Source organism: Scylla paramamosain, chromosome 20 (assembly GCF_035594125.1).
Source record: "Scylla paramamosain isolate STU-SP2022 chromosome 20, ASM3559412v1, whole genome shotgun sequence".
Classification (NCBI taxonomy): domain Eukaryota; kingdom Metazoa; phylum Arthropoda; class Malacostraca; order Decapoda; family Portunidae; genus Scylla; species Scylla paramamosain.
The window spans coordinates 19,290,047-19,314,634 of NC_087170.1; the positions used below are offsets into that span (position 1 = coordinate 19,290,047).

Consider the following 24,588-nt stretch of genomic DNA (forward strand, 5'->3'; position numbering starts at 1 on the left):
CTCCCAGAAGTGTGTTGGTATCTTCTACCACACCATATGCCTTATTTGCATTATTATGTACTCATCCTCGTCCATTTTTCATATTCTTCAAGTAGTGATGGAGATTTAGAGGCATAGCATTAATTTGTTTCTTAGGTGAGACCCTGTTCAAGATGGGTTCAGATGTGTTTAATGTGTCAGCTAGTGTGAAAACAGCTAGCTTTGGTTGCAACACAGTGAGGTGTCTTGGTCCACCAGTTGTTAATATAACAATAGCATAAATTTTTGTTCCCTTGTTGTGGTTACAGTTGTTCCACTGTGTTTCCCATCTGTCCTTATGAAAAGTGGTTAGGTGCTAGGCTGTAGAACACCTCATGGCCATCCCCTTAGGAGGATCTTGGAAACAGGTGTCAGATATGGATAGATGGGAAGAACAGGTTAGATTTATTTACTTATTTTTAATTCATATTTTTGCCTTGATCTCTCATTGACATAAATATTGGATAGGCTTTCTATACAGTGAGATTTCTTCCTTTAGAAATTCCCAAAATGATGACATCCTTTTTTTCTCTGCATTTTTTATGTGTTTATGATTTCCTAAGACTAAGATTCATAGATTTGCTTTTTCAGGTTAGTAGAAAATGTGAGTAGGGAGGTGGCCAACTTGTTGGAGCAGACCAGGCAATTCTTCATCATGACAAGGGACACAGTGCAGGGTTACCTCAGTCTCATCTTGCAGGCTATCCAGCCATATTTTGAGGGCCTGCCTGAGGCCTTCCACAGGTACGCTTAGTCTTTACCTTCTGATATTCAAGCAGCATCAAGAAATGCAGCTTCCTGTATAGAACTGTTGAAATATAGAAAGATATGAAGGAAGAGGTGGTTGCATTAAACAGTGTACACATGTATAAAGAGAAACTGGATAAATATGGTTATGGAGACAGGACAAAATGAACTTTGGCTCATGCCCTGTACAATACAACTAGGTAAATACACACACACACACACACACACACACACACACACACACACACACACACACACACACACACACACACACACACTCACACTGTCAGGTAGAAATTATTAAGATTTACTGATGTCATTTCTTCCATGCACAGTTATGGTCAAGAAGTGTTAGCGGAATTTTCAGGCCCTTGTTGGATGGCAGTCACAGACAAGTGGAATAGCCTTGCTGCAATGGGACAGGTACACCTGATTTTTCCCACTCTTTTTAAGGAAAATAATGATAAATCATAATGATAGAAACTATTAATTAAATAAATAAATAAATAAAATGAATTTATAAATTCTTAGATCTGTTAATGAAGAAAATTAAGCAATCACAACAAAATTCAAACTTTTGTATTGCAATTATATTCTTATCCAAACTGGTACTGTGTACCCCCTATGATTTCTATGATATATGAAATTGCTTCATTGTGATTTGGATAATCTTATAGGCATGGAAAGATTTATTGATAGGATGTACTGTACTTGATTTCATACATAGTTTTCATAACATTCAGCATTTTTCTTTCTACCAGAACTTGGATGGCATGAGAATAGTTAGTGAGTTCCTACAAATAGAAAAGTACTTTTCCCACTTGGTGCAAGCAAGGGACTGGTTGAAGAATACTGTTGCGAGTGGCTGGACTGACATCCATGGTAAGTAATGTGGGCAAGGTTAAGATGAGTTACTGAAATAAGTTTTTAAATTTGTATTCAGTGCTGTACTCCTTTCAGGAATAGCAAGAAGATAATGAAGAAATGTACTCTTTGTTCCTCTTCTTTTATACATAATCTTGTTTATACTGGTGTTGTTGTTTGCGGAATGTAGGATGTGATCTTGTTCTTATAGAGACCTTGAGTGGGGTTGTGGAGGAGATGGTGCGTGTGTTTAGTTCTTGGGGTCCAGCACTCACTGAGTACACCGGGGAAGCATGGAACACACTCTCTCAGCTGTCTACTGAAGGATTATATCCACTAGTAAGCAACATTTCATGGATAACAATGCAATTTCTTTTTTTTTTTTTTTAGGACTTGTGTCAAGCTCATGTTACTCTGTTTCTATGTATGTGCTTATACAATCTCCACATTACTTGCATCCCATGTGTTGATATTTTCTCTTGGAATCCTAATTTAGGGGCATTCTCTTAGACATCTAGTCTTTTCAGTTTGTACTTGTACATGTAATGATTTGATCCTTTAGCACACCTTATCTCTGATTTTCAGTCTTGTTGCTGCTTTGAATAGAGAACAAGCTGTGTTTAAAAATATCTTTAAACATTTTCAATATGTAACTGAATGGCATTGAGAAAAAAGCTAGTTACAAGCTCTCAACTTAAGGCTGATAAGTCTGAGTGTATACTTGGGGATGAATGGTGAATGTATGTACTAAAAACTCTGATGGTTAAAGTCACTGTATGATTGATCTCTGTCTTCTGGATTTAAAGCTGACAGGGAATTGCAGATATATTAAATAGTAAATATATAGATGAGGAATGAAAGGACTTCTTTCCATAGGTGATGAGCATGACAGGGGACCTCCAAGAGAAGGTGTCCCAAGTGGCCTCACAACTCCCTACTCTTCTGAGGAAAAGCATAGCACCTATGCAGTCATACTTTATCCAGTTCAGTGTATTCAGACACATTGATGATGCCATGACAGGCATCTATGAATGGGTAAGTAAGAGATACTTTTGTTGTTTATTCATATTTGATAATCACAGTCAACCTTTTTATGATACAGTAATTCAGTAATTGCACCATTATTTTTCTCAGATATATCCATGTGAATTAGTCAGTTGTTTTCCTGTAGAAGCCTATCTTGGTAATCCCCTGAAGGGAGTTCTTAGGAGCAGTTTCTTATCCAGATAGATCTATTACTTGTTTTGGGTTGTCTAAGATTTTTTTGTAGCTGTTGCCAAGTATGTACAGACAAACATTAAAGAAAGACCCAATGATCACCAGGCAACAGTTTGTAAATATATGAAATTTTTATTGCCATGATGTATAGTAGGGTATGTGACAATGAACATGATTCATTCCAGTGTAGTGTTTGTTATGGCAAATGTGTGTTATGACGACTGAAGAACCTACTGGAAAAATTCATTGGTTCCAGGGAACCAGAAAATAATATTAAAAAAATGCACAATTTTTGAAAAATACATCAAATGAGCACATTTGCACTACTAAATATGAGATAACACAACAAATATATACAGTACCCTCCCAAGTTTTGTGCCTAGTCAATCTCTTTCTCTCTCTCTCTCTCTCTCTCTCTCTCTCTCTCTCTCTCTCTCTCTCTCTCTCTCTCTCTCTCTCTCTCTCTCTCTCTCTCTCTCTCTCTCTCTCTCTCTCTCTCTCTCTCTCTGAAACTAAGAACAATCCTAAGGATTGCTAAATAAAATGGAACTGATTGAGAATGAAAGTTGAATTACACATACGAGAGTGAGAAAGGATGAAGCAAAAATGACATACGGGAGGAGAGAAGGAGAGAGTGAATTATCACTCCCTAGTCCCTTAACTCTGACAGATAAGGGAGAGGGGAGGTGACAGGGAGGGAGGTTTGAGACAAGACAAAAGAAGGGAGAGGAAAGGGAAAAAAGGGGAGAAGGGGACAGGTAGCAGATAGGTGAGCACCGGCTCGCACAGCTGGTGGGTTAGTCTTATGAGTTTTAGTTTATTATTCGGATTAAATTTTATTAAAAATGAATGGAAAATTCTTCTTTCCAGTTTTTATTTGTTATTCTGATTAAATATTTATTAAAATTTCAGTGCTCACACAAGTGGCGAGTTCAATATGCCAGTCTTGATTCGTTATTTCAATTAAATATTTATTAAAATTTCATTGGGTTATTGTAGTTGTACTTTATAATGATCATGTGTTGTTGCATACCTTACTGTGCCTGCAATTTGAGGTCTACTTATTCATGATGGGCCAAGAATTACTATAGTATACTTCAGGTTAAGTCAGCATGGGAGAGGTGGAGCTTGGGTGAACACAGCAGCCTGGGCTTCTTGGAGCAGCAATTGTTCCTGCTGGGTGATGCTGTGAGTGACTATCTATCCAAGACCAACTACCTCATGGACCAGTAAGTTATGAGTGGTCACCAGTGTGGGTGTTGCTGATGAATGCGATGTGTCATGCAGATTGCCAACCATGAGGGAGGGATTAGTCCACATGATGGTGATGGCCACTAGTAGCATTACAAGAGATCGAAAGAAATTAACTTCTGCATATACATATTGAGTTTGTATTATTGTGAAATCTCTGAGAACAATCTATTTGTCATCATTGCAGACTCTTTGTGTTTAAGCCGAGAGTTTTGGGTCATGTCTTTTATAACCAATATCTTCCTGGCCACTGGACAAGTTTCATGGAGCTTCCTTCCTGGACCTTCCCAACTCATCTCTTCCAAACGGTTAGAAGCTGTAGAAATAGATGAATCTATACCATATATGATGTTTATATATGGTATACTCATTAATTTTTGTCTATTCTTATATGGATTTGTTTTCTTTGTCCCAGTGGTGTGTCAAGGTTCAAAACATTTTAATGGAATAACAATTTTAGAATGAGTGCTCTTTATTTTTGCTCACATGGTAAGAGCTGGGAGGTTGGAGTGAAAACGAAAGAAGGTGATAATAGAATGTAAGGATTAGGAATTAGGATTTGGTAGAAGTTAAGAGATAATATAGTTAGAGGAAACTTGGAGTTAAGGGAGAGTTGGTCACTAATGGAATGCATCACATAATTACTCGTATAGATGGATGGAGCTTTACCTTAGACTCAAAACTGATGATTTCACTAAAATAAGCTGTGAAAGGCAGAGAAAGATTCTACCAGTACATGATAATGTTACTCTAGGGCAGACTAGCCTTATTAGAGGCATATTTCACCTTCTTGGAATCTATAGGATGGTTTCTTTTTTTTATAGAAATTGCATATTTTATTTGAGGTATATTTCTCCTTCCAGGAATCTATAGGATAGTTTTTTTTATAGAAATTGCTTATTTTATTTGAATAAAGGGTATGAAAACTGCAGAATCCAAAGAGGAAATGTGCTATTAAAAATTTGAGATTTTTTTTTTCACAGGAATCAGCAACTAGAGAGGCTGAGCGACTGATGGCAGCAGCATCACCCAACCCAAGCCTTGTTCAGTCCATTATGCCATTCTACACTGCAACTGCAATTATTGCAGGTATTGCTGTATTTGTTGGTGTATGAGATGGATTCTTAATTTTCAAAGACATTTTAGGAAAAGGGAAGGAAATTTCTGAATAACATCTGAAAATGTTTTCCATCCACAGGCCAACACATCACCACATTTGACCTCTATCACTACCAGTTTTTGGGATCTTGCTCTTATCTGCTGGCCAAGGACTTTGAAGGTGGAGACTTTGAAGTGTTTGCTTTGTATGAGACAGAGGCTGGGGCAACAAGGCTCAAGTCTGTTGTTGTCCACAGCCAGAACACTGATGTCACTCTGGGTGTGGATGGAAGTGTGACCTCCATCGGAAGCGGTGTCTTGGTAATTCTTTCACAGAGCTTGAAAATTGATGTCTGGGTTTTTTATGGTACTTTTTAACTTACCTTTTGGTTCATTGCTCTTCACTCACTCTAGATCCTAAAGTATTGTCTCTCACCTACATATCAATCACATCACAGCATCTTCATGTAACCATGTCACTGAACTATATATGGTTTCATTTGACTATATCAGTTTTTTTTTATCTAAACATGTACTTTTATTCTCATCCCTGATTCATCTCCTTTTCATGAATAATTTTAACAAATTTCCCATCGATGCACTCCTTGCTTCTTTCAGTTCACTCAGATTTTTCATTAATTTTTATATGATTCTCTATAGACAATATCCTCATATGCTTACTCAGTATCATGAGAGAAAATACTGTATCTGTTGTGTATGATTTATCAGCTATATTGAAGATCTTCAAGTTTCCCTATCCTGCAGGTGTACAACAATACAGACTACAACACCCTCAGTCTGCCCAACCTGTCTGTGAGTTGCAGCAAAGCACTGCATGGCTGTGCCCTTACTGTCTCTAACAAATACTTTGGTACTAACAGGTGAGCTCAGAAGTTAGAAGTTAAGTGTGCTCTCTCTCTCTCTCTCTCTCTCTCTCTCTCTCTCTCTCTCTCTCTCTCTCTCTCTCTCTCTCTCTCTCTCTCTCTCTCTCTCGTTTTCACGGAGATGCCCTTTCCCTCTAGCAATATTTCTTTATGGTTTGAGTGTGGACCATTGTTATTAGTCTGCTGTGGAAAAAGACATCATGAAGACTTCAGTATTTTTATTTTTAAAATAAATAAATAAATTAATTAATCAATATTATTTTTACTTTCTTAAAACAGACTTGGTGGCTTGTTAGGAAACTTCAATGGTGATGCATCTGATGATTTCCATGGTCCAAGTTGCCGAGTGCCTGAGAATGCAGCCCACCTGGCCACCATGTGGGCCATCTCCACCACACCCTGCTACCAGGTACTGATTCCTCCTCCCTCAACATCATTTTGAAAATACTGTATTTATGTGAAATGTGTTGTAAAATCCAGATATTCATGTGGCTCTTGATTTGCATATCAATTTGAAATACACATATTTGTAAGTGTTATGAATAGGTAACATACATGATATATTACACTATATTTTCAGGAATAATCTAAGGCATTGCATAGATATTGTGTCAGCCTTTTAATAACTTTCGGTTGAACTTTGAGAAGGTTGTCATGATCATGTACAGAACATGGCTTTATTGAAGCACTGGTCTCTTTAATTTCAGGCAAATCAGGCAAATATTGTAGAGGATTACAATGATGTTGAAGAGGAAAGTGTGAGAGAGTGTTCACAGCTTTTCTTGTATGGTGCCAGTCCTCTCAGGGATTGCTTCCATGTCATAGATCCTCACCCGTACTTCACACACTGCATCCAAGGCCACACACACCCTGCCTTCAGTGAACATGATTTGAACTCTCCTTGTACTGCTGTGGCTTCCTATCGCACACAGTGTTGGATTAGACATATTGACTTACCTGATCTGGACAAATGCAAAAATGGTAAATTCATAAAGTAGCCTTTACTTATTCAGAACAATTATATTTTTATTTATTCAATTCTAAGTAGAAAAAGGTGATTTTAGTAAGGTTTTCAAGCTGACTGCACTACTGGGCAAGATTTAGAGACTTATATGTATAGTATAGTTAAATATATATTTTGAATATTACTTTAATATACCACATCTTGAACTGTTTGTATACAAAAAAACAAAGCTCAGCTTGCAGCCAAAGGTGCTTCTGTGGAAATGTTTCTGCAAACACAAATCACAAGTTTGCATAAAATTTATTGCAATTACAAACTTGCAGCTTCAACCACAATTCCACAATTGTGAAATTACCAGTTTACAAAAGTGATTGTGAAAATGGTGAGTTCTGCTAGTGACAATAAAAAAAGTATTTTAAGCACTTTTAGCTTGATAATGATGAAATCTTGTGGCAGTTGAGAGATTCAGTGGAAGGAATGCATAAATCACCTTTTCATCTTCAGTATAAAACCTGCTTTGTAAAATGATGAATGATACCATAACACTAATGTAAGAGGACTGCTTGTTGAGGGGAGAATGGTTATGACATGAAAGTGAAGTAAGAACACCACTAAGTTGAGGTGTTGTGTTGCATTACAGAAAGTAGTAGCGGCTGTGTGGTGGAGGGTAAAAAAGTGCCCTATGGGTGGAGCCAAGTGTATGAGGAAACATCCCACGGCTCAGCTGATGTGGCTTTTATTGTGGAACTGACTGACTGCAATGCTGGCAGAGATGTGGCATCTCTTTTTGATTACATTGCAAGGCAGCTAGAAAGAGGCAATATAAGTAAGCACCACTGATGGTCATATGTTGTTGTGTTTGTTGATTGATCTATAGAATGACTTAATAGACTTCACATCCTCCAAGCATTCTTTGTTAATATTTAGACTTACACTACATAATTACATTTTGTAGATGATGTCCGCTATTCAGTGGTGGCAGTGGGTGGGGAAGAGACTGTCACCAAGTCGTTCCTGTCCAAGAGGAACACCACAGATTTCCTTAATACTCTATCCTTCAATGAAACCAAACCATCTGAAAACATAGAGGCTCTGGTGGCATCTACAGCAGCAAAGATAGAGTAAGTGTTGTGGGTTTTATACAGGGGTCAAGCCATTAGGTGTGTGTTGTCTGTTCAACTCTGCACAAAACTATGGTATCATACTAACTTTGTGGTTTGTATTTTTAATTTTGAACAAGAACCTTGTGTTGTTGTGTCCAAATATATACAAGTTATTTAAGTACACTTACATTATCAATTGTAATCCCTTTAATGCTCATCAGCCATTATATTATCTGCACAAAAATTTCCAGATTTTTGGAAGTAGTATCTGTAATTCTTATCCCCCTTATTTTTACCTATCAGGTGGCGACCTGGTGTGGCTCGCTCAATAGTGCACTTTAGATGCCAGGTATGCAAGGGAGATGATGATGCAACCAAGGTTCTGCATCAGAATGATGTAACATACCACCTCATCTCTGGCCTGATGGTGGAGATGGCTGGCACCCACCAAGAAGCTCAGGCTAGAACACGCAAGCTGTTTGGTTTTGATGAAAATCTTGTTTATGGTCCTGGAGGTGAGTTCAGACTTATACAAGGCAAGGCAGGGATGTAAGCAGATGAAATGATATGCTTGAGAAATATCTGTAGTGTGGAGAATATTCAAAGCATAATTAACAGATTGATACTTAGAGATACAGTACCTTATAATATGTAGTATTTCATAGTTTCAAAAAGTGACTACCATGGAAAAAATTTCAGATTTCAAGAAGTACAAAGGAAATGAAAAACTGCGTCTAGCTCTGAGAAGCCCCAAGGATGGATGTGTGGCCATGGCACTGTCCACGGGAGGCTCGGTGTTTGATGCCAACAAGTGGACACCAAAGAAGGCTGTAAGTGCTTGTTTTCACCTGCTTTACTATTCCTGCAGTTTATGTGAAAAATATATGATACCTAGCCTCTTGCCATTCACATTCTACTTATCACCTAACCTCTTACTCATATGTCTTCATTTTCTCCCAGCTGATAGCAAAATGAATACTAAGATTATGATCAGATTGATTTTGATCTGAAAATCATTAGCCGGTCTGGTAATACTGTTGTTTTTTTACTTATCACATGTTGCTATTAAATAATTAATTCTTGTATTATGGTCACTCTTATGATGCTGTCTTTGTTTCATGCAATATTTTTATTGAAAGTGCTGAATTTTGTTTAATCAAAATATTTTCTTACATGTGGCAGCATTCAAGGAAATGCCCTAGTGGGCTCCACTTTTATCTTTTGTTGCCATTGATCTCTGTAATATATGGGCAGGATGGTTGATTAATTTATTGATATACTTTGTTTAATTTCAGATACAAACAAAGAAATTTTTGAGTGTACTTGCAAAGCGTGTAGCAGCATCCAGTTCACCCCCCAAGTGTCAGGAGTGCCACTGCCTCAAGGGGGACTCAAGGGCTATGCCAACCTGCTTCAAGTGTTTTGGTAATTCTGTGTTCCTCATCACACAGATGGACAACAGCACTTCAGCTGCAGCAAAGGTCAGTAGTTATGAAGTTTGAAAACTAACATCTACCAGATGTTTTGAGGAATATAGTTGGAGGTAGAATCTTACTTGAATAGTCATAGTAAATATTCAAACATACAACATTGGGAAAACTCTTGACTGTGTATGAAGTGGTATGTTTACACACAGGTCACTTCAGACATTGAATGTAATGGTCATAAGGTCTTCAGGATATATGTATATGTGTGTTTACACACAGGTCACTTCAAACATTGAATGTAATGGTCATAAGGTCTTCAGGATATATGTGATGCAGTGTGTTTGACTGGTAGTAAGATTTGCTAGTACTGTTTATCCTTACCTGATCTTAAACTGTACTATTGATTTTTCCAGGACAACAACAGTGTAGTCACTGATATCAAAAGGAGTTTTCAAGAAAACTTTCTGAAAAGCAACAGTAACATTACAATGCTGAGGATATTGTGATGTTGGTTTCTTTAATTTAATTATTAAGCTTAACTTTATGAAGTCATTGTTTAATATTTTATAATTTATGTACATGAGCATTTAACTTGACCTTGCAATCATGGAGGTCTGTGGGTCTAAAAACAGATGATATTCATCATCAGTTTTAGTACCAAATGAGAATTGTATAAAAGTATTGAAATGACATCAGCGTTAATGTTAATTGAGGACTTAATGTAATTTAATTGATGTGTTGTGTTGTGTTGTCGTTTAGCTTAAGGTAGTTGTTTCTCATTCTCAAGCCATAACACATTAGCAGTACTGTAGTGTGTAAACGGGTAAAGGGAATCACCTCACTGGTGAGTGTGTGATGTGGCAACACTCATATGGAATGGGGCAGCTAAAGATTTATTCCAGAGAATTGATTTAAAGGAAAGCACAGGTAAGCAGGTTATTTTTTGGCTTGAGATTACATGTTAAAGATAACTTTGCTATCTCTGCTTCTATACTTTCATATATTCCCAGCCAGAGCATTCAGAAAACTAAGAATACCATATTGATCTATCCATCATATGACTGAAAGCATTATGTATCCTTTAATATTGGGATTGAAGTCAATAGATGTGAAGCTCTTCCTTAACTGTGTGTGTATGTGTGTGCGTGTGGTGACATGAAAGCCTTTCGTCACATGTGACAAGAACATTTGAAAGCAAACCAAGATACATTTGACAATTACTATAGTATCAGTGTCCAAGTGATGTAAATTAGCTGTATATCTCTATCAAGGTGCTCTAGTGTGGTGTGATATTTGATTTTGGCTTTACTGTACCATCATTATTCAATTTGACATACCATCTGCTCGAGGCTCAGGATCCAGAATGCTTGGTGTAAATTGTGCTCTGTAAACCTGTACTCTGGTACTGTTTAACTGGTGTGCCAATAAGCATTCCTATATGCAGAAAGGCTGGTGTGTAGAGAATGTAAGCCCTGGGAGGGGATGGATTTGTCACAAGGCTGTACAAAGCATTGTTGTGTTGTTAAGGTCCATTGGCCAATCACAAGGCATCTTTGTTATCAAATAGGTTTCTAAACTCTCTTCTTTGAATTCTGTAGAGGTAACACTTCCACCCTTTTCCACTTCATGACTTGCCTGTCTGACCACAGAACTGCCTGTAGTCTGTCAGCTGCAGGTTTTACTGTCTTCCTTCAGATGTCAGTCTGCCACATCTTCGCATCTTCTGTCTTATTTGTGTGGCTCTGACATGATTGTTGTCAAATAGATTTACGTGAACATATAACTGTCTCTCTTTTGAGGGCATGACCATATATGACAGCACTGACAAACTGCCTTGCATACTGTAAATTATTATCTATATTCATTTTTTTCTGAAATAGTTATCCTAAAGCATAAAATGATAGTAGGATTTTTCCAGATTTTTTGTACCTTTGGTCAGTGTCCCTCATATGTGCACACACACACACACACAAAAAAAAAAAAATAAATAAATAATTAAATAAAAATAAATATAAATAAATAAATAAAATAAATAAATAAATAAAATAAAATAAAAATAAATAAATAAATAAATGATAAATAAAAATAAAGTAAAATAAATAAATAAAGAAAGAAAATAGAGTAATGCAACTCTTGCAATACATTGCCTCTGAAGCAATCCCAGAGTAAGCTGCAAGCACAGTGTCTCTCATTTAGGATGATGGAAATCCTTTATGGATCCAGACTGAGGAACTTTTCTAGCATTTCTGACTTTCCATCAGTTTTCTTACCTTTTGTACATTCTCTTGTATTTCCTGTGTGTGTGTGTGTGTGTGTGTGTGTGCACAAAATAATGTTGAGGCCAAAAAATATCAGCTTGTGATGTAAAAATGAAATTTATTACTTCATAATTATAATTGAATTAAAATTAATATCACAAAATATATATTAATGATACAAATATAAGTATGGATATACAAAAGAATTAACTTGTAATATTCCTTAGGCTAAGAAAAATGTCAGTAAATATAGTAACCACATCTACTGGTCCCAATCCAATGTACATTTCTATTAATTGCTTCACAACAGCTGGAGGTTATCTGTTTCTCATTTTGTTATTTTACATGTAAGTTGCAATGAACAAAGACAGATTATAATAACAATAATAATAACAATAAAGCTCCATCACCATGATAATACCTTTCCTGGTATGTATGGTGTTTCACTGCATTGTTAGAAACCCACAAAGGCTGCAGTGCACTACAGAACAGAGGTGTAGTGAGGTAGTCCATACTTCCAAGTTGCCCAGTTAGTAATCCCTTCACCATCTTGATTTTTCCTTAAAGTAGCATTTACTTAATACATTACTGAATTAATACTTAATAACCTGTTTAATATGTAAATAACAAAGAACAGTGAAGTAACCTGCAGTAGAGTTTGTGACATGAATTGGAGGCAATTAGATTTGAAATACATAATACAAAAGCAGGACTAATGAAGCATTACATTGCTGCCTGTTAGCCTCCCTGGCTCTATTTTCACTACAAAGAAATACATTATTTTGAATATGAATATCTGGGCCTGTGACCTTGTGTTGGATATGCATTTTAAATTACTCTATATTTCCAAATCTTCATATTGTTTAACATGGATGCCACCTGGAAAACTTATAGTATGTTCATGGATCAAAGAACATTTAATTTCCATTTAGTCAATTAAATGTGACAATTATTTTCTAATAAATTTTCCCTCATTCAGACAGAAAGAATACATCTTTTCTATTCATTTTTCATTTTCCTGTTTCTAATTATTATGAAAACCCTTCTTATACCTTAATATACAGTACAAAAATCTTTTATACAAGCTTTCATTACTTTCATCTTTCAGTCCTCTCACACCACAGCAATTCTCAAGTACCATCTCATTTCAGTCTTATATCCTACAACACGCTATTTACTGAAAGGTCTATACAGGAATAAGATCATGCAATGAAGCTCTCCACCTTCAAAGATGAACCATTATTCATAACATCTGGCAGAATGGAACTGTAACCTTCCTTCTTATCCACAACCACTGAATGCACAGCAATCTGTGCTGCCCAACTACATGTGAAGACTTGAAATTACTACAATTTATGTATATAATTATGGGATAGATAGAGGCATAAATTTAAACCATGCAAATGGTGTCAAAAGCCCTGTTATTATATGGCTGGTGAAATGAGAGAAAGATCAAGAATAATATAATTACAGTAGAATTCATACTGATACTGAGATCATGTTCCCTTGTCTTGCATGTTGTATGACTGAACAACAGTATTCTAGTAGTATTCTTTTATGAAGCTAACAGAATTAATGCACTTTCCACACTGTAAAAAAAGATCTAAAATATAATTATTTACTTGTTAAATATGGCAGAGTAAGAGAACTAAGAGAGTGAGTGCAGGAGGATGACCTCCAGTGAAATGTCAAAGCTGGAGTAAGTGAAAGGAGCATGAGAGGATTAGAACATGTAAGAACAGTAATAAATAGAAACATATGTCATGGCCACCTCCAAAAGGAGTTCTTAGGAACAGATGTCAGATAAGAATAGAGAGATTGATAAGATTGTTAATTTGCCATGCAGTTAACATAAAATGCAGAATGTGATACAAATTAAAACTTTCCAAGTATTCTCACTTTGTGACACAATGTTGTGACTTCTAAAATTAACAACAAACGAGAGAGAGAGAGAGAGAGAGAGAGAGAGAGAGAGAGAGAGAGAGAGAGAGAGAGAGAGAGAGATTTGATGCTTAAACAAGATAACTGAATGATCAGCAAACTACAAGTATCATGAAGTGATACCTTTCTAGAATGGAAGATTATGGAAATTAAGTGAAAAGACGATGAATGATACTGAAGCTTTTCTGTTTATCCATTTATATGTTGGGTTCAAACCTCCCTTAAAGGAAGGTACTCCATAGAAGACTGTCTTGTCTCAGTCTCATTGTGAATAAAAGTGCAGAAGAGGGATTTCTAATCCCTTTGCTCTGTTCCTTTTAGAATTCACTTAATGAAAAATTTCCCAACAAGGTAATTACAAAACCTGATGCAGTGACTGATTCAGTCACTGACTGGTTTAAGACAGCAAAAGCAGCATCCTTACTATAGAAAATACCTTTACAATTTGGCAGCTGAAATGTTGACTATGTAACAATCATAAACTATGCACCAACAGTATGTCAAGCTTTTAAGTTTGTTATGAGGGGCAAAGGAAGTTGAACACATAACTACTTCAGCTTCAGTGATAATGCTGCACTGGCAATAGCCAGCCAACAGCCATGCTTTGAAGACCATGAGTAACCAAGCAACAAAGGACACTGAACTGCTGAGGTGGTGGGGGGCATGTCTATGGCCAAGGAAACACTTATACAAAATCTGCTAATATAGTAAAAGTTCCATAAAATAATACATGATATCAACTAAATGACTGACTTTTTTTCTAGAAAAGTGAGAATCAATAGGGCTGACTGTGCAAGCAAAATGTTCCAGGAGCAGCAACAGTCTGTCACTAGTAATGATAATTATTACAAAGGACAATTAATGTGTTTTAAAACACAAAATACACTCACTTTGGTTGTTTATCTGTTTGTGAGTGTCAAATTTATATGCATATGAATGTAAATATGGGAGAAGTTATATACTAATACATGAAAATCTGGATGAAATTTCTCTTCAGGTACTTGTGAACATATGCACTGAGTAACGGTATTGCTGTGTGTGTGTGTGTGTGTGTGTGTGTGTGTGTGTGTGTGTGTGTGTGTGTGTGATGTGCCCTGCAATATGAAGAAATGTGCCTGAGAATGGATGGGGTCATTTTGGTAGCCTTGGATAAATATTTGAATTATTCAGCCAAATCTTAGTAAAAAAAAAAAAAAATAATAATAAATAAATAAAAAAGTAAAATAAATAAATAAATAAATAAAAAATAAAAAATGAAAAATAAGTGAATAACTGAAAAATGTAAAGGAGGAATTTACCTCAAGTATTGTGTATATCATGATGGTAACTCATCAAAATGATGTGCTAAGAAAAATAAAATATGCAACTGAAACCCATGAAATCAACATATCTCAGTATATATATATATATATATATATATATATATATATATATATATATATATATATATATATATATATATATATATATATATATATATATATATATATATATAAAGATTTTTTATTAATTCATCTAAGCACAGTGAACAACTGAATGTTTCAAGTGGTAAGCTGATAAGCTCCATGTACACCTAGTTCTCGTTATAAGTGGGATGTTATGTTCCACAAAATCATAACATAGAGAGAAGCCACATAGAGTTAATCTATCTTTACATTAATTATAAAGGGTTCCATGGCTTAATTTTGACTCCAAAATGTTAATCTAATGTTTTTTCTGCATAACAATGCACTAAAGCAACATTACAACACACCGGTAATGCTATATTACAATAGTATATGGAAAGACATGATATTAGCACTAAATATTTCAGCAGAGGCATCAACACCTTCCTCACAACACAAATGATTATAAATTTTCAAAGCCAGCTGCAGTTTTGACATGACTCTTCTTATTTTCATAGTTAATGTACAGAATCAACTTCATCTCCACCTTCTCCCCTATTGGGTTGTGAATCTTGGTGGCAACCCTAGAAAACAGATTATAGGAATGAATCACAGCAGAACAATCTTGTCACCAAGATTGTAGGAGCAGCCTGTGGCACTGCATCCCTTACTAACTTGGTTTCCAACATTATAGCAGTCCTCTCATGCTTCATAGCAGGTTTAGCACTTGAACTAGGCCCAGGACGCTTACAAGCCATAGTTGTAGGAAAGGTAAGGCAAAAACACAATGTAAACTCTAATGTTTCAGTAACAAGTTGCTCACCAACTTACATCACAGACACCTACTCCCCCCCCCACTGCTGTGAAACCCAGTCAAGTAGTCCACATAAATGTGAAATTTTCTCACATAGTGAGAACACCTGTTACATTTAAGGGTGTCACATAAATGTGAATCTACGTAACTGGAAGTCCGCATATAACGAGAGCTATAGGTGCACCCACTCCACAAATGAACAACAGTTCTGGCCTGCTAATTTTGTGTGTGACTGGTGAATCTCTTAACTCAACTCAACATAAAATGTGGGAACTGAATAATGCACATGTACATGGAGAGATGATAAAAGGTTGTAGTTTAAAAAAATAGGTAATGTCAGTCAGTCAGAAGACAGAAAATATGAGCTGTCATTTCCTTACAATAAGAAATAAAAACTATTTTGAGAGCTTACTTCTGCATAACATACCTCACTACATCTACTTGGTATGCAGAAAGTTTTTTTGATAGAAAAATCTATCTGTAGTGTTGTGCCCCTGCTATCTCAGTTGAAGCCAGCAATGATTATTGCTGAAAGAACACACCAGCAGCTGATCTGCATACTATGCATGTGAAAGCTTTAGAGCTTTGATCCCGTCACTCTGTGGCACTAAGGATTCAGAATGCACAACAGCACACTGGCGTATATGACCTTGAAAACTTAGTATACCTATATACAAGTTTTGAGAAGTTATTATGACACCAAAAGTATATACTGGAATAAGTAAAGCTGCCCTTGAAGTGTTGTGACCTAGTAGTCCCACCTTGGCTCAGATCATTGTTCAGGGGAGGGGGATGACCCCCACCCCAACACCACCTTCATGGGCACACATGGAGGTGATGAACTCCCACTGATCCAGCTCTGGGTTATACACCTCTACTGTTGATAGGTTGGAGACTCCATCGTACCCACCAATGGCATAGAGGCGACCCATGTTGGCCACCAAAGCCACTCGACTCCGTGTTACATTCATTGCCGCAATGAAGGACCACCTGCAAGCATCATGCATGAAATTCCAATAGATATGTACATTACACAACAGATTAAGGCAGAACTGACTGAGAGACAAAAAGAGGTAAGGAAGCAGAGGAAGGCAGTACTTACTTGCTAGTGATGGGATCATACACTTCCACTGTCCTGAGGAAGGTGGAGCCATCATAGCCACCACACACATACAGCTTTCCATTGAGTGTGGCTGCTCCCAAGCGACACCGTTTGCTCAGCATTGGAGTGACGGGGGTCCACTGCCCTGTAGTGGGATCGTAACGCTCCACCTGCCAAGGCAATGGATGGATAATGTGTGGTAGTGATGCGGCTCTTACATCTTTAATATCCACAGGAACTGAAAGTGAATCCTACAACTCCTAAATGATAATATAATTAAGCAGGGTCATTGGATGAGTTGATATTTACAGCTGATTAAGTACACACACACACTATACATGTACATACAAGGCGAACATCCATGTGGAGGAACAGACAAGACAAGGTATCCATATGCATGAACACACCTATAGATAATCAAGATCTATTTCAGCCACTGAGCCTCTACGGAAGGTGAGGATAGATCCTTGTCAACCATACTTATGTCAGGGACAGTTGCAGTTGCACAAGCACACCTGGATCCTTCTGCACCAGGAACAGACAGTAGATCTGGTTTACTCTTGCTACACCATTACAGATCCCTACACACACACACACACACACACACACACACACACACACACACACACACACACACACACACACACACACACACACACACACAAACACACACATTAAAGGAGGAAAGTTCCCTCTCCTGTTTATGGTATTTACCGAGTCAAATATAGAGAGTCCATCATGTCCACCAATGGCATAAACATGTCCATCGAAGGCAACAACACCAGCAGCACTGCGATGTTTGGTCATGGAGGCCACCATCATCCACTTATTGGTGTCACTATGGTAACATTCCACTGTATTGAGGGAGGCCACCCCATCATAGCCACCACACACGTACAGCTGGTCATTCAGCACTGCAGCTCCCACTGCACTGAAACACAACACCATACATTATATGGTCTGCTTTTAGTAATATAACCAGCCACCTCCTGAAAGAAGACCTGTAGGAATACACCTCAATGCAGGAGGGAATGCTAACCATAACTCTGTTACATCCCACCCTTTATCTTTAGCACCTGCTTTCTTGATAGACACCTGGTCTCACCATACACTGGTTACACAGGCTGTATCCAATATGTTTTAAATGCTGCTCTTGTTATGCTAAAGCACAATACTTTTCCTCCAAAAGAAAAAAAAATAGGGGAAAATGTAAGAACTCACTCCCATGTAGAGGACAGTGTGTTTCATGAGGATCATGACATTTCTGAAAGAAGCTAGATGTGATGGATATATAAATAAATGGTAACAATATTGTCACTGTTTACCTTCTTTTACAGTTCATGGGACAGACTTTGCTCCAACATTTGCTGGCTGGATCAAAGACTTCCACAGTGGCTAGTCTGTCTATGCCATCATACCCCCCAATGGCATATAGCTTTTTCTTCATCACCACAACCCCAACCCGAGAGCGCAGCATGGACATGCTCTCAGCCATCTGCCACCTGCCCACTATGGGATCATATACTTCCACTGTACTCAGAGAATCACCTGCAAATGTAACAAAATATCACCATTACCATTTACATGTCACTTCCCTCCATGAAATAACATGATTCCTGTGGGTAAACTTAGCTAATCTGTATGTATATAATTCTTCATTTACCTATCACACCTTACCCTCTGTCTCTCCCTATGGCTATTGGTCTATCTATCTATACCTGATGCCTACCCCTAAGAACTCCTCCAAGGGAATGGTGGCAACAGAAGTCACCTTATATGGTCTAAACTTCTTATTCTTTTCTCTTCCCTTTTTGTAATGTACTAGCAATCTACCATTATGTATATCCTTCATTTCACTGAGGGTAATCCTCTGGCACATATATTCCATTAGTCATCTTGGGCTGTTCTTTCTATGAGGTCAAGCACAGTTACATACACACATCGCACAGTTATAACAGGATTGCTGCCCACCCACTCCTGTTAGACAGCAATGCCACAACTCATCATCTATTGTTATTTTTTGCAAAGTCAACAAGGATCTGAGTTCAAAAGGAGTAGTCTAATGGTCAAGGATTTGATGCTTAAGAGTTGCTTTGCTTTACTTGTGAGCTCATTGTGCTAACCACAGGGTATGGATAAACAGAAATGATTTATTTTCATGCCCTTCATTTTCTCCATAAAATTCAAAGTACTGTTCAATGAGAAGAGACAAACCTGACTTAGTGAGGCCACCCACAGCATAGATGAGGCCCACAATGTCATTGCAACAGCGTGGCCGTGTCCGGAAGCTCTGTAAGAGTGGCCGTCGTTCTGGCATCAGGTGGTAGTCCTTTGCCTCGTCCAGCAGATCTCTGGAGGTAAATAAACCTCATTCAGCCTCACTCTCCTCAAATTTTTTATTTATACACACACAAAGTGAAATAATGATTACCACAAAAGAGTTCCAAAGTCAACTGCCCATGGGAAAGCTGCCCCCCCCCCCCCCACCCCTACCTTCAATAGTATAAGACAGGTTTCTAATGTAAATATCAGATAAATGAAAATCTGAGACAGCATTTGATACAAGAGTGTCTCTTTGTTGTACCAGTAAGGCAGTGTGACTCTAGCTGTTCTGTTAGGTCAAGTTTATCCTTGTGGAAACTATTCCTCTATTTTATAACAAACAAGTCATGACTATCCAAGGATTTTAAGATAGGAGTTCAAAGAAACTCCCACAACAATGAATAGCATCATGAGCACCATTACCTGCACTCATGGGATGATCTGATCAGATTCTCAGTGCCAACTCTGTCTGTGAGGTACTGAGGGGTGAGCAAGGGCATACGCACTTTGGTGAGCAACTCTGGGAGGCTGTCTGATCGCTGGTCCAGGTCACGTTTGGTCCATGACATAATTGCCTCAAATACCTGTGTGAGCCATAATGTCAATGCTAAACACACACACACACACACACACACACACACACCATAACAGCATCATCAGCAGAAACTGTTTCTATATTGTTACATTTATGATAAAACTCACATACATGAAACAGCACAACACACCACAACAGTAACTTCAGTGCTTCAGTGCATATACTCAAAGCACCATCCTCAAGACTCACATTCTCCTCACTCTGCACATTGAGTTCGTCACGGGAGATGATGTCACGCACTTCTGGCAGTGGAAGATTCAAGAACTCCTCAGACATGGAGACGTCCACAAAGTGTTTCTGAAGGTAGCGGTTGCAGGCCTCAACCAGCGACCAGCAGGCCAGGGTGTCAGCGAAGGCACGAATACCCAGCACATTGTTTGGGTATAGCCTGTGGGAGCAGGCTTGCTTAATCATGGGTAAACCCTGATTCACCAATATTCTCTTCTGCCATAGCCTTCAGGTGGCCAAGGCAGAATAAGGAGTCAGATAGATACTCATAGACTGATAGACAGATAGATAACCTTTAATGGAAAACATTTACAGTTTGCAAATTATAAATCTTAAGATTTTTAAGAAATGTTACTAAGTATATGATTCTTAGAAGAGGGGGAAATGACAGAGAACTAACAAAAAGAAGATTGAATAAAATTACACCAGAACCAAAGCTTTAAAGGACTAAAAAGTTGCAAAGCAGTAGGAGGGGAAGTGTACTGACCTGTGTTTGAGGAAGTCAGCACAGGCCTCCCGAACCTTTGCCAGCTGCAGGAAGGATGCACCAACCAAGAGGCTCTGCACATTGCTGCTGTCAATCTTCACCTTCCCAGAATATGCAAAGTTGATCAGTGACTCCAATGCACTGTGTGAGAACAGAGAACATCCTTATATAAAAACAAGAACTTCCGGATCAATGCTAGGTGGGTTGTGTATAGATAAACATTTATAAGTACATTACACAGTTGGACAACCTACAATTGTTGAAAGAATAACAGCATGATGAGGTACAACAGAAGACTGGTATATCATTATGAAGTACTACCTGGGTTCTATTCCTTGCATAGTGATTTCCATTTGTTTACTCTCAGCCATGTCATGAGTAAACATTGCATTGAAGTATGGGATGACGGCTGCCAGCACAATTCTGTGTGCTGTAAAACATTGGTCTTCAACCTGAAAGAAAAGTCTGATATAAATAAGGCATTACAAATATCTACTCCATCCACCGATGAGCCTGTACTCAAGGCACCACCAGTACCACAGAAGGTACCCCCCATCAGTGAGCCACAGACACTAACCTAACTTGGTTTATTTTACAGGCACATGCAGTATCATGACTTCCACATAAAAATCTCTAGATGGGTAACAGCTTAGCGCATTGTACAATTGAATATAATATCTGCTGCTGTTTGTTCTTCCTTGGTATTTCATTGTATCATCTACCCTAAGCTCGAGGCACCTGAACTGCCAATGATGTGATTCATTGAAATAATACCTTTCAATTAATTCTTAATTTGCTAATCTAGATTGATATTTAAGACTTAAGAATGATAAAACACTTTCCCTATTAGTCCTTTTATTCACTTCTTTATAATGGCAACTGTATACAGAATAGTAAAACACTATGAGAGCACTGAATGTTTCGTGTATGTTGGGGTATCCCCATGCAATCTTTTCTTTGTTCACCCCAGAATTTTTGCTAGTTTTGTTTCTTGTTTATGTGCCGCATCTATCATCAGCTGACCACTTATTAGCTTGTTATTTTAATGTATCTGACATCTCTTAGCTGAAAGAGCAACATAAGTTTCTCACCAAGGCAAGAAACATCCGGTGAGTGGGCACCTGGGGCGGGCCAGGTGGCTGAGCATCCCTCCCCCACGGGAACACTACTTCCCCTTTGCCTCTACCACAATGGCTTCACTCTGAGCCTCTACTGACACTTCTGGAGGTCATGGCGTGTGTGTGGGACGGTGTAAGACAGTGCAGTGCATGTATGTACAACGCGGTGCGGTGTGGAGGTCGTGTTGTCCTACCTTGAGGGTCACGTCACACAGCTTCCCCTTCCTCCTGATGTCCTCCATGACCTGGAAGCCGCCCATGGGCAGGTCATCCTGGTTGAATATCGTGAAGTCATCGGTCTCCACAAGATGCTGCTCCAGGTCCCCGAGATCAAATTTGGTAAGATGCTCCTCCTCCATTGCAACGCCGCCTCGCCCTCCACTCAGCCTCAGACTCCCTCGCTCCCTCAGTCAGCTGCCAGTCCCAGTCCCAGGCCAGTCCCCACCACTCTGTTTATAAACAAACGCCGCCTGACGATTTCTATTGGCTCCCGCCACTCTCACTCCGCCAATTAATTCTCCCTGCACACCACCCTGCGTTATCATTGGTCCAGCCCACCGCCCTCCCAGGACGAGTGCACACTGCAGTCATTCATTCACTGGTTCATCTGTCACTGCTGCCTTGTTATTGTAAGTTTCTGTGTGATAATAAGGCTTTAGTAACTGACTTACGTGTCTAGTAGTGTAATGCCTTTCGTAATATTGGTCTGCCACTCTATGTCTGTTTGTGTGTCTGTTAACTGATGTAAACAGCATTATTTCTACCTTTCTTGATATTGGTCTGCCACTGTCTTTGTCACTTAACGAAAAATATTATTTTTACGTAGTAAGTAGAAATAATATTGTTCATGTGAGGTAACAGACAAAGTATGTCCTCTTCATATGCGCGATGTTGTTCTGAACAGCGATTATAAAAAGAAAGCCAGTATTCAAACAGGTCACGACGCATTAATCTACTCTTTACATACGTGTTTGTTACTGTAAGCCCTTTATAATAGTTGAGTTTGGATCACCATTTTATTTTTTGTCTCATTCATTGTCTTTAGGAAGAAAAAAAAAAAAGTAAATAAAAACTTCAGAGGTCTCCAACATATCCAGCAGGGCTCAATGTTCCTAATAAAAGATTACTGATGAGAGCCGTCAACAGTGATATATATATATATATATATATATATATATATATATATATATATATATATATATATATATATATATATATATATATATATATATATATATATATATATATACTGGAACTATGTATAATTCCAAAGCCTACAGAAATTATTACATATAACTGGGTTCTCATGGGTCCTTTTTTTTTTCCCCCACTGCTGGTGCAGAACCCTCGTTACACTCATCAAAATCATGAAGACATGTTTAGAACGTCTGGTGATTTCCACTAGGCTGTTGGTGTGCAGTGTAGTCTCTGGGTGATGCAGCCATATTCTGGAACATTTCTGCGTCTCATCCCGACTATACCTTCAAAAGGCTTTTGTTGAAGTTACACGGATTTTTAAGTGTTTATACATTATTAACAGGAGAAACATTCTTGAGAACCCAGCTAATCAGGTTTGTGGCATTTGGAAATAGTCGGGGTGAGAGGACAAAGTGTTTCAGACTGCAGGCCATAGATTGGTAGTGCACAAGAGAGGTGGACCGGGGCGGTGAAGTGAGAGATGCGAGTCTGTGGGTATAATTCTGTGGAGATGACACGTATGAAATGCAGACAGGAGTGCCACAATCTTCTATCTTGAGGCTTGGAAGAAACATAAACACCCAGGCGTAATTTTTATTTTTTTTTATTTTTTACTCCCAAGGTGGAAATGCTGCGTTAAAGAAAACATGAAAGGTAAGAAAACATTAAAAAAAATAATGGCACCAGACAGAAACACTGGAAAAGGCTCATTAAAGACAGCGACCCCGAATATAGGTTTAAACTGAGAAGACACTCACGGATTATTGTCAGAGGGCTATGATTCAGAGACGGCGAGGCACTCAAAGGAAGATGAAAGGCCAAATAAATGTGTAGTTAATCAATTTCCAGAATCTAGCACACTTCAGACTCTAGAAACGCTTTGTTCTTTCACTACGACCATTTTCCAAGGCCACATTGATGATTAGCTGGCTTCTCAAGAGTGCTTTTTTCCTGTTAATAAAATAGAAATTTCATTAATCTGTCACTAGAACCGTAGAAAGACGCTTAAAACCAGTTTAACTTCAAGTAGAGCCTTTTGAAAATAGCGGAGGTGTGGCGCAGAATTGTTTCAGAATATGGTCCTCTCATTGATGGAGAATGTGTGGGAAGGCAGCACTTCTTAATAAACTAGTTTGGTTAGCATTATTTCAGTGAAGAGTGAAACCCGCGCCTATTCATAATGCATTTACGGGTATGCTTTAAACATCCAGCAGGCTTTACAGATGTCACTAAGTATACGTATGCACCAGTTTGCCCGGCTGACTTGGGTTAGTGAGAGAAGAACGGGAAGACATGACAGAAGTGAAGGGGAACTTAAAAAAAATTATATATATATATATATATATATATATATATATATATATATATATATATATATATATATATATATATATATATATATATATATATATATATATATATATATATATATATATATATATATATATATATATATATATATATATATATATATATATATATATATATATATTACTAGGCTTCGATTTCTTTTAACATCCTCCTTTTACGTAAACTGACTCATATGAAGTACACGTTGTCATGAAAT

At 37.8% G+C, this 24,588-nt stretch overlaps 2 protein-coding genes across 2 annotated transcripts in view; one reads left to right on the top strand and one right to left on the bottom strand.

The window, feature by feature from the left end:
• The window catches only part of LOC135110573 (uncharacterized), a 43,862-nt gene extending 31,041 nt beyond the window's left edge, over positions 1 to 12,821 (top strand). Inside the window, exons 30-47 of the mRNA XM_064023023.1 lie at positions 610 to 762; positions 1,101 to 1,188; positions 1,527 to 1,647; positions 1,841 to 1,968; positions 2,506 to 2,664; positions 3,949 to 4,076; positions 4,286 to 4,406; positions 5,082 to 5,187; positions 5,297 to 5,517; positions 5,962 to 6,077; positions 6,360 to 6,489; positions 6,788 to 7,061; positions 7,685 to 7,870; positions 8,000 to 8,165; positions 8,451 to 8,662; positions 8,847 to 8,977; positions 9,443 to 9,628; positions 9,988 to 12,821. Of these exons, the coding sequence (XP_063879093.1) occupies positions 610 to 762; positions 1,101 to 1,188; positions 1,527 to 1,647; positions 1,841 to 1,968; positions 2,506 to 2,664; positions 3,949 to 4,076; positions 4,286 to 4,406; positions 5,082 to 5,187; positions 5,297 to 5,517; positions 5,962 to 6,077; positions 6,360 to 6,489; positions 6,788 to 7,061; positions 7,685 to 7,870; positions 8,000 to 8,165; positions 8,451 to 8,662; positions 8,847 to 8,977; positions 9,443 to 9,628; positions 9,988 to 10,080 (2,719 nt within the window). The 3' untranslated portion in view covers positions 10,081 to 12,821. The remainder of the gene's footprint in view (positions 1 to 609; positions 763 to 1,100; positions 1,189 to 1,526; positions 1,648 to 1,840; positions 1,969 to 2,505; positions 2,665 to 3,948; positions 4,077 to 4,285; positions 4,407 to 5,081; positions 5,188 to 5,296; positions 5,518 to 5,961; positions 6,078 to 6,359; positions 6,490 to 6,787; positions 7,062 to 7,684; positions 7,871 to 7,999; positions 8,166 to 8,450; positions 8,663 to 8,846; positions 8,978 to 9,442; positions 9,629 to 9,987) is intronic.
• On the bottom strand, positions 11,931 to 22,347 carry LOC135110574 (kelch-like protein 18). Its single transcript, XM_064023024.1, has 10 exons — positions 22,019 to 22,347; positions 21,028 to 21,158; positions 20,707 to 20,847; positions 20,181 to 20,379; positions 19,820 to 19,980; positions 19,289 to 19,425; positions 18,400 to 18,622; positions 17,789 to 18,005; positions 17,075 to 17,244; positions 11,931 to 16,962 (listed from the first exon to the last, which is right to left on the bottom strand). Exons 1-10 carry the CDS (start codon positions 22,181 to 22,183, stop codon positions 16,752 to 16,754), a joined length of 1,755 nt encoding a protein of 584 aa, XP_063879094.1. The 5' UTR covers positions 22,184 to 22,347; the 3' UTR covers positions 11,931 to 16,751.
• Positions 22,348 to 24,588: the final 2,241 nt, after the last annotated feature.